We start from the raw sequence: 14,402 nt of genomic DNA, 5'->3' as shown, positions 1-14,402 counted from the left end.
TTGTGATCCAAATTCTTTTGTATTTTTTTGCACTCTATTTCTGCATACTCTTAGCTACAGAAAAGCTTTAAATATGAGAATCTTTAGCTCTTTGGGGAAGTGTGCGTTCAACCAACTTTTTTTTTTTTTTTTTTAACTTTTTCAAACATTCTGCATTTTTCCGCAAATTTTAAAACTATCAACTGTAAAAATGTTCAGGAATGTAAGATGTGTGTTTACATTCCATGTTTTTCCACATTTTCTTTTTTGGAAATATTCAGCTTTTTTCAGCAAATTGTTACATTGTGATTGAATGGCAGAAATTCATATACTCTTCAAACATACTTGAACTTCAGCTACTTCCACTTACTCTCAGCTACAGAAAGTACCTTACAGAACATCTTCTTTACATTTTTTTCCCCTTTGGCGCACTTTTAGCTACAGAAACCATTTGAATATGCCAGACTTCAAAATATTAGCTTTGTAAGATGTGTTACAATGTTTTTCCACATTTTCTTCTTTGGAAATATTAAGCTTTTTTCAGCGTATTGTTACGTGGTGATTGAATGGTGAAAATGCTCAAGTCCTCTTCAAACATACTCCACTCTGAGCTTCAATTTCTTTTACATACTTTTAAGCAGGTCACAAGGCTGACTGACCCACACTCAGCTTTTTGATTTTTTTACTATTTGATTTATCACATTTTACATTCTTGGCTATCTGCTATCTTCTAGATGTTAATCTGATCAAATTTAAATCTTTTAAATATTTTTAATCGTTACAGTAAATTGAAAAGAATCAAATCTACTCTGCATATTATTTTCCTGTTCATTTTTGGCTAAAATACTACCTCTGCATATTGTTGTATTCAGTCTTTTTTTATGCTTTTTAAAGTACAAATCATGTTTTCTCTCATCCTTTTAGTTAATTCAAATCAGCTTCCACCTTTGACAGTTTTGCAGTTCAGCTTCCATCATTCTTGCAATGTATTTCAGCTCTAAGCTTCTGTAGGTAAAACAGTTCAGCTTCAACTTTGCCAGTTTTACATTTCAGTTTTCAGCAGTAAACAGAAGCAGAGCAATTAAATAAATCTGCACTTAAAGATTCCTGAATTTTCAGCAACACTTTCAATTTCAACTGTCAGCATTCACACACATTTTCTGTGGGGAATTTCAGGTTTTTGTTTATACTTGAAATTCTATCTTGGAAAATAAGATTATGATTTTGTTTTTCAAACAAAGTTATTAACAGTGTTTTCACATCCTTAGTATGAGTCCACAAGATTACAGATTGTTGCAGTAAATTGGCCTGATCTAAAACAAATGTCTCAGACATGTCAGATATGTTTGAGATTAAGTATATTTTACACTGTACAATGTCTCAATACAAAATATGTTGTCCTCAATCTTTAGTTACCACATTTGAGGATCTTTTACAAACATATTTGTTAATTAAAAAAATCAAAAAGCTTTTATTTTCAGCATCAAACTCAAAAATCCCTTTATTATTGTGGTTATGCTTTGAGCATGTGCTGTAATTTGCACAGGAAGCGGACCGACTTTCAAGATTAATGTCTGAATTAGTGACTGTATGGACAGAAGTGCAGCCTCAGCATGCTGCTTTATCTACATAAACTTGTTTTAAATATAGTTTTTAACTTTTAAGTATCACTCATGTAAGCCTAATAAAAATATTTGTTGTATAAGCCTGATTAACTCTACTGAGCAGTCACCAGCAGGTGGTGTCTCTGCGCTGCTCACTGCTACAGGAAGTACTCAGGTTCACTCATTGACTGGAATCATCATCATCAGATATCCCTCCTGACTTATGTTTTACAGTGCCTAAATTCACCCATATTCAAAAAATATTCCTCATTACTGGTGTTTTGAAACTCAGCTCGGTTTACAGTTGAGAGCAAAGCAGAGGTGAGATACAATTCATCAAGAATGATTGCTGTTTTGGGATTCTACATTTACCAGAGGCATTTGAGAAAAACACATTTTCCCCCAAATTTATGGAAGACAAAGACTGCCAAAAATAAGAATTAATAAATAAATGATTTGATATTGATTTAATATGCTATTAAATATACCAAAAATATTTTTCAATATAAAGAAAAATAGGCATGGATTAATTGATAAAATGTAAACTGATAATTCTGTTTTTATTTGCTTTAAAAAAAAATAACTTTGAATTCATCTTCCAGTTTATTTGCTCTCCTATTTAGTATTCTTTTTATTTACTTATCTTTAATACTTTCTAAATGTTTTTATTTTATATATATTCTAATGTATTTATTTATTTATTTATTTTCTCCATCTGGATACCATACAGTGGATGGGGGGATAGAGGTCACAGTGGGTGTGGTTTTAATGGGAGCAGTATTTCAGCAGCGGTCAGTCTGTGTCGGCGCCAGTCCAACTGAGACACACCAAGAGGCTTTAGGTAAGATGGAAACAACTATTCAGTATTTCATCATTTAACACTTGCATGATTACATTGCTGATGAAATGACATTGAGTCAGATAACGGCTCTGAACTGACCCTTCACATTAATCCACACTGTAAATCCACACAGAAATCAGGTTTCCTGCTGTCAGACTGAGAGGATGCTGCCATTGTTGTTCACCAATGGGATGCTGTGCAGGGTGATTGTTGCTGTGGCAGAGTCAAGCAGATTTTGCAGACAGGTTTCCATAACAAGTTTTTTTCACATCAAACAGGAATAGAAAACTGTATTTTAAAAGTTTAAAAGTTGGGTAAATTTTCAGTGCTTTCAAACATAATGTGTGTCATTTCACCATATTAGATTACTGTCAACAACTCCCATGAAAAGACCAAAACCAGCAACCCTGAAACTGAAGCAGCGAAATGGAATTCAGCCGTCATTTATTTGATTATTTTCAGTGTCATTTTTTGGATGTTTGCAGTAACTGGAGCCAGTATGAATGTATAGATAGCCACCAGGTACACTCTCTTATATATTTTTTGTGTTGTCATTCAGATGGTGTGTGTGGCGCGGAACTTAATGCGGAAACATATCATGAAGACCAAACTTACTTCCTTTGATTTATTTCCATTTGCTTTTGATTGATTCTGGCAGTTTAAAATGTTCAAACTAGGGCTATCAAATGATTTTTTTTAATATATATAGCAATTAATAGCAGAATTTTAATAGTTAATCACGATGATTCACATTTTTTAATCACATTTGCAATTCCTTTATCTGCATTTTAAAACAGTCATGAAGCCCATATTGACAAGGTGAAGCAATTCTTACCTGATTGTCTGATACACACTGGAGGATTTTCAAATCTTAACCGTTTAAACGTGATCCTCAGAACTCACACACAAGATGATTCGGCCAGATCATAAGACCACACATTTGCTGTCTGTAGTTAAGATGTCACAGTGGTGAGTCTCACGTGATCAAATGTGACTTCAGAAGAAAAACAAATATGGAGGATGATCCAGGTCGTCAGCTGGCTGCACTTGCGTGCATCTTGTTTTGCAGTAAAAAAACAGAACATAGAAAAAAGTTATGGATTGAGCCATGGCTGAAGTCCTGTTGTTGCCCGCCATGTTTTTGAGCTGTACATGTACGCAATATCCGTTCAGTGACGCTTCCCGGTCTCCTCGCTCTCAATGGCTATTTTCCGTTGGGGCCGACAGTATTAAATAACAAACATGTTTGATATTTACAAATTAAGATCGGAGAGGCTGTGGCACAGTTGGTAACAGTAAGATATTTAGATAACTCATCACACTTAACGATTACGTGGACAGATAATCAGTTCCGACCAGCCCTAAATCGGGAACGCTCCATCATTGGCCAAAAATCGTCCAGTTGTCCTCTAGAGTGTACCAGCCTTTAGAAATCAAATGGGGGCAAAAAGGGATTAACATAAAGTGGGCATGTCTGTAAAGAGAAGACTAATGAGTGCCCACAGAAACCATATTCATTCAGATATCTTGGGGTCAGAGGTCAAGGGACCCCTGTTAAATGGCAATGCTGTTTTTACATTACCAAAATTTAGCCTAACTTCGAGGCATGATTTTGCCCCCTTACTGAGAAGCAAGCATGGCTGGTACCACTGGACTAAACTACCGTACTACTAAACAAAACTACAATGAAAAACAAAACAACAAATCAGAGACAGTCCTTCTGCCTACAGCTGGGAGCAGAGCGCCGTGTTCTTGCAGTACTCATGTCATTATCAATCTATACACGTAAGCTATGTCGGAAACCGCTCGCTCACTCACTCACTTACTCACTATTCTCAGTGTAGTGTATATTAAATGGTGAACTATATAGGATGTAACTGAATGAGATTTCGGACAGTATGATGAAATTTTCTTTCTTCAGAAAAATTGTGGTATACGGGAGTAAAATGTAGGGTACATCGATGTACACTCAAATTTGCTCTGCATTGTGGGAATTTCATAGTGCAATTTTTAGTGGATGAAATTAAACACTGAGAATACAAACAAAATGGTGACACACTATGCCTTGATAGGGAACGGTTTGGAGCACAGCTCTAATCAATCAAGAGAGCAATGGCTGACTGGGAAACTCCAACACTCGACCGACCAATGGGATCATTCCAGCTCTCACTCAGTCGGGGACAAACTGCCATATTTTTCGGGCTGGTCTGGTTTTGCTGCGGTCCAGCAAACAACACATCAAGAAATTACACGGTTGCACTCAGTGACGTGTTCCCACTTTAAAATGAACGTCATCACTGGAGTTTATTTGGACTCAGTTCCACAGACACCATCCTGCTGCCCCAAATACTAATCAGAAAAGTGGATTCATTCGCTGATAAAAGTAGTTCCCAACAAATGCAACATTTGCCGCTGTTTTAGTAATGTTTGGTAAAAACTACAGTGACCAGCTGTTTAAGAAACTCATTAAGCCATTTAATAGCAGTCTACAGACATGCCAGCATCTCTGCCAGACTGGACTTAGGCACAGTGTTGCTCTGAGCTAAATGCTAATGTCAGGATGCAGTTTTCCAGCAGCGGTCGAAGCACAGAGAGCGAACAGTTTTGTGTTTGGTCTTTTCATGGGATTGTGTTCAGTAAATTCTGCATTATTCCAAAACTGTCTGCACACATCAGACTGTGTGATGTGTGGTGTGTGTTTCCTCCAGTGTGGCCATGGTCTCCACAGCAGTCACCATCTCCACCATGAATCCGTCCCCTCAGGATGGGGAGGACACAGATGCCTTCACACCGCTCCGCCCTGTGCAGGAGCCAGAGTCGCCTCTCTGTCAGGGCGGTCTGGCTCCGTCCTGCTGGCTCCTCTACTTTAAACCCATCATGGCTGTCAGTGTCGGCATGCTGCTGTTTGGATCAGGCACGGCCCTGTCCCTGCTCTATTACACCCATGTGGGCAATGTCTCATACCTGCTGGGGCCCCTGTTCCTCTCTGTGGGTCTGATGTTCCTGGTCACCGGCCTGATCTGGATCCCAGTGCTCAAACAGAGTCTGGAGTAAAACACACTCACCGAGGTCAACCAGGGCAAGGGGATCAAAGAGGGGCCCAAATACTGCTGAGGGGACACAAACGGGGCCCCTGAGCCACCTGCTGTGGAGCCGGTGTGTGCTCACACTCTGCGATGGTGCAGACTTGCATTATGGGAGTTATGAATCCAGTGTTGACACGTAGTGTAGCTGTCAGTATGTCTCTGCAGCCTCAATTTCCATGCATTCATAACCCTTTGAAACCCTTTTTTCAAATTGGTTTGATTTCCTGCAAAAATATGGGGAGACGGCAATGAGCAATTTACCACGACATAGTCCAAAAATTAGCAAGAAATTTGTAAAACATTGCAAGAAAATAACCTGAAACAAGCAACAACAAAAAAAAAGAAATGAAATGGTTAAAAAACAAACAAGAAAGAAAAAAGGGTGCTGAAAATACAAATGAATTCATGTATGCATTTTTTTCCTGTAAATAATTTTAAATATAAAATTTGAAAAATTATGAATTAAGATGTGCGGACATTTCATTTTATTTTCTCCCTTTTTTGTCAAAAACACATTTTCAGGTAATTTTCTTGTTCCTTTAACTTAAAATTTGCAAGTTACTCACTGCCTTTTCTCATGTTTTTAAAAGAAATTAAACCAAATTGCTTACATTTAACGGTTTAAACAGCTTGTAAAAGGCATCTGCATGCTTTGACCAGCTCAAAGGATTCGTTTTAATATGTCTATCTCAATAATTAGACTTTAATACCAACTTTAAGGGCAGACTTATGACCTTCCTCTTTGATAAAGCTTGTAATTAGTTAGGCTGACATAGGTTAATCTTCCGGGGTACTTTCTATGATACACTGAGCTCCTTTTTCCTTCTCTTGCTCCCTCCATCTGAAAACGCTCATGTGTGTTTACTGCATTACGCTAACTCCGTTGCCCCTCTGGAGCATTCCTGCTCCCTTGTTCTCTAGTTTTCCTGGATCCTGGCTGCAGTCTTGGCTGCAGTCTTGGCTGTGCCTGATCATTGTGATGCTGTGACCCTGCCTTTGGTTGTGCTCGTGCTGTGGCTGCACTGATGCTGTACCCTCGACTCGCCCTGATTGTGGTCTTGGTTTTGCCATTGCTGTGGTCCTCGTCTGAAGGGCCTGGTCTCCTGCTTCTTCCTTTTTTCCCCCCTGTTTCAGAGGTTCTTTTTCGGGAGTTTTTCCTCGGGTGATGTGAGGGTCTAAGGGCAGAGGGATGTCGTACACTGTAAAGCCCTCTGAGGCAAACCATGTTTTGTGATAATGGGCTCTATAAATAAAATTGACTTGACTTGGATTATGTTTCACTTGCAGTCTGACATTTTCCCCTTTGTTCAATCAGTCGATGTCATTTTCAGTCAGGGCCGTAGCCAGCTGACCTGCCGTCAAAAAAAAGTCTCAAATTTTATTTTATTGTTTTGTTTTTTGGATTCTTCATTATGATTTATGTAGCTGACTGTTGGTGTCATAATGTGTGAACAGTTTATCCTCCGATGGTCTGTGTCCTGTAAAAATCGTGCATCTCCTAGTTGTCAACTTTTCTTGAGTTAAGAAAATCAGTCATATTCATCTTTGTGACTGTGGGGGTTTTTTTTAGTATTGTTTTTTTTTTGTTTGTTTTTACAGTGGTGTAACATAACAAAGTATTATTACTTTGTTACAGTACTTAAGTATTTTTTGGTAGTCTTTGTACTTGACTTAAGTTTTCATATTTCTGTTTTACTGGACAGATGATTTAAGATATTGAAGTGAAGGAAAACTGTGTTTTGTTCTTTTATCCTTTAAGTAAAAAATAAAATAAAAATTGTTCTTCTTCAAGTGTAATTTGTTTTTAAAGGTGGTGTATGTTTAATAAATAAATTTTAATATTCTTGAAATTCTGACTGCCTGTTTTTTTTTATTACCAGCATTTACTTGTACTTTTACTTTTATTACTTAAGTACATTTAATATGATTATTATATTATTTCTGATACATAAGTACAGTAAGTTTCAGTTACTTTAAGACTTTTACTCAAGTCATTGTGATGATTCTGCTCTGGTTTTGGTTTTGTTGTATGTTTTTGGATGTGTGCTCTCTCTCACTCCCCTTCTGTTGTCCTGCAGGGCATGTGTGTGGCAGGAGGTGTGTGTGGCTCCTCCGCAGCAGCTCCCTGCCTCCACTGCCTGCTGCTTCGTTTTCGTTTTTTTTCTTTTGTACGATAAATTCTTTTCCTACTTACCTACCAGCATCAGTCACCACTTTAGGTTATAAACAAAAAAACAAAACCTGAAAGCAACATTCTTATAGGTGATTTAACTTCTACCAAAGTCACTTTCTGGTATCATATCTGTTCTTTTACCCAAGTGTGGCCTCCAGGTACTTCATCCACCACATTTTTTTAGATGAACCGTTTATTTAGCTAAAGAAAGAATAGAAAGAATGATCTCATCGCAATAACAAACAATTCAAACTTATCTTTAAATAGTTTTCACTGTGCACATCACCAGGAATTCAATTCTGCTGAGATAACAATAAATATGTGTGTGTGTGTGTGTGTGTGTGTGTGTGTGTGTGTGTGTGTGTGTGTGTGTGTGTATATGTTCATTATTATGAGCCCCTTTTGCCTAAACTTAACCATGTACTGATGCAGTGTAATCCCACCATGTGCTGGTGTTGACATCACGGTAGCGGCATCCCACAAGTCAACAGCAGAAGCAGAAGGAACATAAAAATAAACCTGAACACTATAACTGAGCTAAAGATACTGTTTATGGAGAAAGAACATGCTACTTTCAGATGGTTAAATAAACACACGTTAATTTGATCCTGAAACATTATTGCTGTTCCTAAAAGCTGAAAACAACAGGAGGGTTAAAGGAAGCTAATACTGTCATCAACTTTTGATACTTCAAACACTAATTTCAGCGGTGTAGGGCAGTACTTCTCTGTGGGATGTGAATGAATGCTTTTACTTACTGGGAAAATCTCATATATTGTGTGTTCGTTTGTCAATCATTTTTTGAAAAAAATATGTCACACAGGCTGTCCTATACGGGTCATTCTCTGCAGCCCATCTGTCTCGTCGTGGCCTTGTTGGTCGGTTATTGCCTGTGAGCCTGTGAGCTCATGTTGGCTGCTGGTGGGCTGCTTAAATCCTTTACAACAGATTACTGAGGCAGAGAAACTCTATTGAACATCAATCTCTGATGGTTCTCAGATCAACATGGCCTCTCCTACACACACACACGCACACACACACACACACACACACAGACACACACACACACACACACACACACACACACACACAGACACACACTGCAGCTCTGTGCTGTGGCTCTGGGCCAAAGAGCAGCTAACGAAGTGATGTGACCTAATGTAACCTGCAGCACATTCATTTGTCTGTGTGCAGTATGCAAATACAATAGGAAGTGTCCTGTAAGATAATAGCTCTGTTTGTCAATAAAAGACACTCACAGTGTGTGTATATGATGTTAGAAAAAGTCAAATTATTGTGTTTGTTAGCCTAAAATTGGACTTTTAAAATACAAGTAAACGTGTTAGTCCGACTGAAATCGAACCTTATCGAATTTCTTTTAAATCAGACTACCAGATAATTCAACTGGAAGTCGAGCTATTCCGTCATGTAAACACGTCAGTCAGACTTTAACTGGACTCAGCGTTCTGGGCCTGCTCCTACTCACTGCGCCTGCCTCCCTCTGTGTTTAGGGACCAATCATTATTCATGAGGGGGGAAGGGGTCAGGCATTAAAATATATATATAAGCACTGAGGACTGTGTTTCATATTTTGGCTTAGGTGAGTGTTTTATATTTATTTTAAATAAAAAAGTCACACCCCAGCCACCCCTGCTCTGATGAAAGCACACACCCACAACACTGGCACGGAAGCTAAATGATGTCCTGCTGTGGACAAGGCCGCAGCAGGACATACTTTAGCCACCCAAAAAAATCAGTATCAGTGTAAGTGTGAGCAATATTTGAATATCGTCTCCTCTTAAGCTTCCACAGCAGCTGATGGAGGCAACAGTGAGCAGCAGCTCTGCTGTTCAGTCGAGTAAAATGACTCCAAATGAAATGTTTTTCTCAGTGGAGTTTTTGGTATTTTTGATATAACCGCTTCAAATCCCCATCAGTAAGAGCTGTCTGACAGCAAGGTAAAGCACTGAAAATATTCTAAATATTGCATACACTTAAACTGATATTGATGATACTGATGATACTGATACTGGAAGTGGCTTAAACTAATCAATGAAGGCAGAGTTTACTCAGAACCTTTTGATCATATGTACGCTGCGCAGTGGTTTTCTACCCTGAAGTTACTGTAAATAAACAATAACTTCTTTTCAATAATAAAAAAAAATTGAAAATTATATTAATTCAAGCTTGATTTTGAAAAGAGCGTTTTGTGCAGAGCAACAGGTGTGTGTGCAATATTAAAGCAGGTCCTATACCTGTTTATTTCTATTGATTATTATTGTTATTCATGTGCTCACTTATTTATTTCATTCTCTGTCTTTAATTGTAATTGTACCTTGGCAGCACTTGTCAAATGTCATGCCAGTAATGAAACCTGAGTTGATATTGAGAGAGCAGCAGAGGGAGGGACAGAGAGGAGCAGCTCACCGGGCAGGTGGAGCAGGGAGCCCCTCCTCCTGCAGGGGGCAGCCCGCCCCTCCTTTGAGCAGCTCCGGCTGCTCCTCACCTGACTCACCTGACTCACCTTACCGCCGCTCGGTAAGTCAATGTGCGGACACAAAGGCTCCTGTTAACCCGCTCTGTCTGTCAGAGTCCGCAGACTCACGGGACGCTGACATGGAGCCGGTGTACCGGGGTCTGGGCCGCTGCGTGTGCTGTTTCTGGCTCGCGGTGGCCTTTGACATTGTGGGACTGGCGGTGCTGCTCCTCGGGGTGTTCGTTAACGTCTTCTTCTATGACCTGCTCATCTACGCCGGCGCCATCGTCATCTTCCTCAGCCTCATCTGGTGGGTGTTCTGGTACTCCGGGAACATCGAGGTGCCCCCGGCCGAGCTCGAGGATGATGTGGGCTTACTGAAGAAGGACAAGGGCGGTCTGAGCGCTGTCAGCGGGGCGGTGAGGCGCCTGTCCAGCCGCGTGTCCAGCGGCATCAGGAACTCGTTCCGGAGGAACGGAGCACCGGCCAGCGGCCGCGCGGCCCGCGCACACAGGTCAGCCGGAGGGCCGCACGCCGACCAGGTGGCTGTTGCTATGGCAACGATGACCCCACGGGAGGATACCCCGCACACAACTGTCTCCTCAGTGGCTGGCTGTGACGTAGAAATGCCGCACACAACGACAGAGACTTCACCTACATGATGTCGCCCACAGGTGAGCAACACCTGCCAGCCCTATTTTGAAAGGCAAATTACTTATGTTGTCTGTGTCATAATATAATATACATAATATAATATAATATAATATAATATAATATAATATAACATAATGTAACATAATGTAATATAATATAATATAATATAACATAATGTAATATAACATAATGTAATATAATATAATATAATATAATCTATCGCATCTCATCCCATCTCATTCATTAATTGTCTTCGACAGGTCCCCAGACATATATTATATTATAGCCTATTATAGCCTATTATATTAGGCTAGGCTATATTATATTATGGGTTTATATACTAAGGGGTGAATCCAGATAATGCGGGACATCAGGTAAAATGGGACAAAATAAGGTTTTACATCTTGGGCTCCCTTAAATGTTAACAGCCAGTCAATAAACATGTTATGGTATTGTTATTACAAATGTGCTTCATATGAAACAATCATTTTGATTGATCTGGGATAGCTAGATGGGCACACCAAGAATTCAAAAATCCAATGGTCAGTGACTGTTCATTGAAAACCATGTGGCATGCTGATTATCTCACGTTGTAGGATGTTTTATTAATCATTTGAGTTTTTAATCAAAACATTTTCATAATACTTTAGTTTTTATGCATTCAGTTAAATGGTTGGGGGGGGGGGGCATTTCAGGTTAAATGGGACATTTTCTGGTGAAACCAACATGAATTAGGCTACCAGGTGCCATAAAATCACGAGTTATGTGATTGTGTGCCAAACTGTCACATTAAGCACATTTTTGGTATTTTTGTCACCTTAAAAATATTAAAGGTGATGCAGTGAGTCCATGTCAGCCACAGTAATCCATAATTATCCATGGGCCTAATTCTTACACTCATGTAAGTACACATACATGTCTACTGTCAACATTATGGCACCAAAACAAAGAAAAAAGGAAAGCATGGCGGAAAAGTTGGACCATATTTTTTAATGAATATCTACAGGTTACAGGAATGATTTCATGAATTAATGACTGAACTGATGAATTGATTCAACTATTAAAAAAAACAGAGGCAGAACAACAGAACGGCAGAATGACTGCAGGAACACTGACAGCAAGAGAGCACAGCTGGTACGTGTTTGTTGATACTGTGGAAAATGAGTATCAAAACCAGTTCAAATATTCAGAAACAACATGTTTAGATTTATTGATATTTTTAACAACACTAGTCTTAACATGTAGTTAACAGTAGCCAGAGCTTTAGGATTTAAACAATGCTGAGGCCAAATTACCCCCATTTCCCCATACTGATTATACACACACACACACACACACACACACACACATATATATATATATATATATATATATATTCAGATGATCTTTATTTGCACATTAAAACCAGCTGTGACATTACTTTCAGATGCAACTTTTCAGAACTCTGAGCAAATTGGTGCGGATTCTTTCAAAAACATGGGAAAAAAGGCATTAAGCAACGTCATAACAAATGTTCAGCAAACTGCAAGAAATAAGTAGATTTAGAAAAATATTTTTTAAAAACTGAGGGGAAATGTCTAAGGAAATTTTAAAATAGCAAGACTGACTGAAATAATATGACTGAAATAATTACATGTTTAAAACTATTTAACCAAATGATTTTGAAAGCCCTTTTCCCCCAAGTCTTGTTTGCCTCTTTTAACTTTCTTTTTAAATCTTTTTTTGTTTTATTTTGTTTTTTTGTTTGTTTCTGTTTAAATACCTTTTAAGGTAACTTTCTTGTACTTTCTTGCAAATTTGGGGGATTTTTCTTCTTTCATTGCTCATTGCCTTCTTCCCATGTTTTTGAAAGAAATGCCAGAAAGCTTAGCTTTCAACAGATTAATATTGGAGAATACCAGAACAATGAAATAGCCTTGTCTTAACGAGGACGTTCTCCTGGCTGAGTGTGACTTTGTTTTTCTTCAGTGTGATGTCATTTAAATGTGGAACTAAAGGCACTACCTGTGTCTGTGGCAGTGAAAACGGTTATCTCTGGTTAAATCATTAACTCTGGTTCACTGCTCACCTAAAGACCAGCCCTTAGTTTAAACAATAGCAGGCTAACCTGAAACTTCCCTGAAAACCTCATCAGCCGCAAACTGACTGCTAATTGTCAACTCAAATACAACCCTCATCTCCACTCTGTGTTTATGCTTTCATAAAAATAATATTAATAGTAATGCATCATCCATGTTGTGTCCACAGAGACGTGAGAGAGCCTGTCCCGCAGTCCTGCAGTGTCTTCAGCTGACTCCTGTTGATGCTCAACTTTTTTTTACCGTTGTGTTTTTTTTAATAGGAAATTCTTAATAATTGATAATATCTGGAATGCGTATTGTCATCTTTATTAAATATGTTACTAATATGTATATTTTCCTAATAAATGTTATGTTTTAAATCACCATGGCTGCTTTGATTCAGTCTGTTGTAGATTAATACAAATAATTTTAGGACAGGCTTGCAACAATTTATAATGACAATTGTTACAAATAAGCCAATCTCATATAAAATTCTTGGTTATATACACATCATACAACCTATAAATGGCATATTTTTATCATTGTTTGTCGGAGCTATCCGGGACTTTTGGTCACATTTGAGATATTTTCAGTGATACTTGTACCTGGTTTAATTAGTGTATATATGTGTGTGTGTGTGTGTCTATGAATGCTTTGTGTGACTTAACCGTCTTGGTGTGATGTCGTAAACACCACTTCTGTTCTCAGGTCTCCTACCTGAAAGAGCTTTGAATTTCAATGAGACTTCTCACAATTAATGCATCACTGCATCATGAGTTAACCCTTTAACAGTCACACTAAGGAATGTCTTTGCAAAAAATATACAACATAGAACGTAGACCAAACAAAATGCATACATTGATGAAGAGAAAAACATTTTTCCAGTATAATGCATGGTAAAAAAAAAGGCCACTCTAATATTATTATATTAGAGTGGCCTTAATTTTATTTTAATTTTATTTTCAGATTTCTATTGAAATCTGAAAATAAAATTAATTTCATACAACAAACATATGAAAATAGATCAACAAAAAAAGATACAAATAAAAATTAATCTACAAAAAATCTGTATAAAATATATGGCAAAAGAACAAATTGTCAATGTTTTATAGTAAAAACAAACAAAAATGAAAGTAACTTCATCAAATAAACAAACAAACAAAAAATACAAATAATAATGAATCCATTTACAAAATCTGTTTAAAAGCTATGGTAGAAGAAGAAAAAAAGTCTGTTTAGTATAATAGATATAGAATTTGATAGAATATTCAAAATACTAAAATGCATTGTATAAAAACATCTAAAATTTGATTGCAAAAAATGTCAACCGTGTGGTTTTAATGCCTGCTGAAGGTTAATGAGGTGTGCCAGATTACTTAATAGCATGATACCTGTTTGTATGTTGTACATGCAATTAAATGAACAGATCTTACATTATGTTTTATTATCCAGGAATATATGACATGAGCAGGGTTACAAGAGGGAATTTTATTTTTTTATTGTTAAGGTGATACTTTCATTTGATTGTA

The 14,402-nt window shown here is 37.9% G+C and overlaps 2 protein-coding genes across 2 annotated transcripts; both read left to right on the top strand.

Annotated features, from left to right (window-relative positions):
* Nucleotides 1–5,121: 5,121 nt before the first annotated feature.
* LOC121956180 (phosphoinositide-interacting protein-like) lies at nt 5,122–5,478 on the top strand (the record flags this gene model as incomplete). The annotated part of the gene is made up of 1 exon (XM_042504310.1): nt 5,122–5,478. A coding segment is annotated over one exon (357 nt), but the record flags the coding sequence as incomplete, so codon positions are not given.
* Nucleotides 5,479–10,223: 4,745 nt separating this feature from the next.
* On the top strand, nt 10,224–13,112 carry si:dkeyp-72e1.6 (transmembrane protein 238-like). Its single transcript, XM_042504152.1, has 2 exons — nt 10,224–10,833; nt 13,061–13,112. Exon 1 carries the CDS (start codon nt 10,300–10,302, stop codon nt 10,819–10,821), a length of 522 nt encoding a protein of 173 aa, XP_042360086.1. The 5' UTR covers nt 10,224–10,299; the 3' UTR covers nt 10,822–10,833; nt 13,061–13,112.
* Nucleotides 13,113–14,402: the final 1,290 nt, after the last annotated feature.

This window comes from Plectropomus leopardus, chromosome 17 (genome assembly GCF_008729295.1).
Source record: "Plectropomus leopardus isolate mb chromosome 17, YSFRI_Pleo_2.0, whole genome shotgun sequence".
NCBI classification, from domain to species: domain Eukaryota; kingdom Metazoa; phylum Chordata; class Actinopteri; order Perciformes; family Serranidae; genus Plectropomus; species Plectropomus leopardus.
Note: the sequence above shows the minus strand (reverse complement) of the source record. Positions and strands in the feature narration are given on the sequence as shown.

Bases quoted from the DNA above. Each gene is read 5' to 3' on its own strand.
- si:dkeyp-72e1.6 (XM_042504152.1), top strand. From the start codon at position 10,300: ATGGAGCCGGTGTACCGGGGTCTGGGCCGCTGCGTGTGCTGTTTCTGG.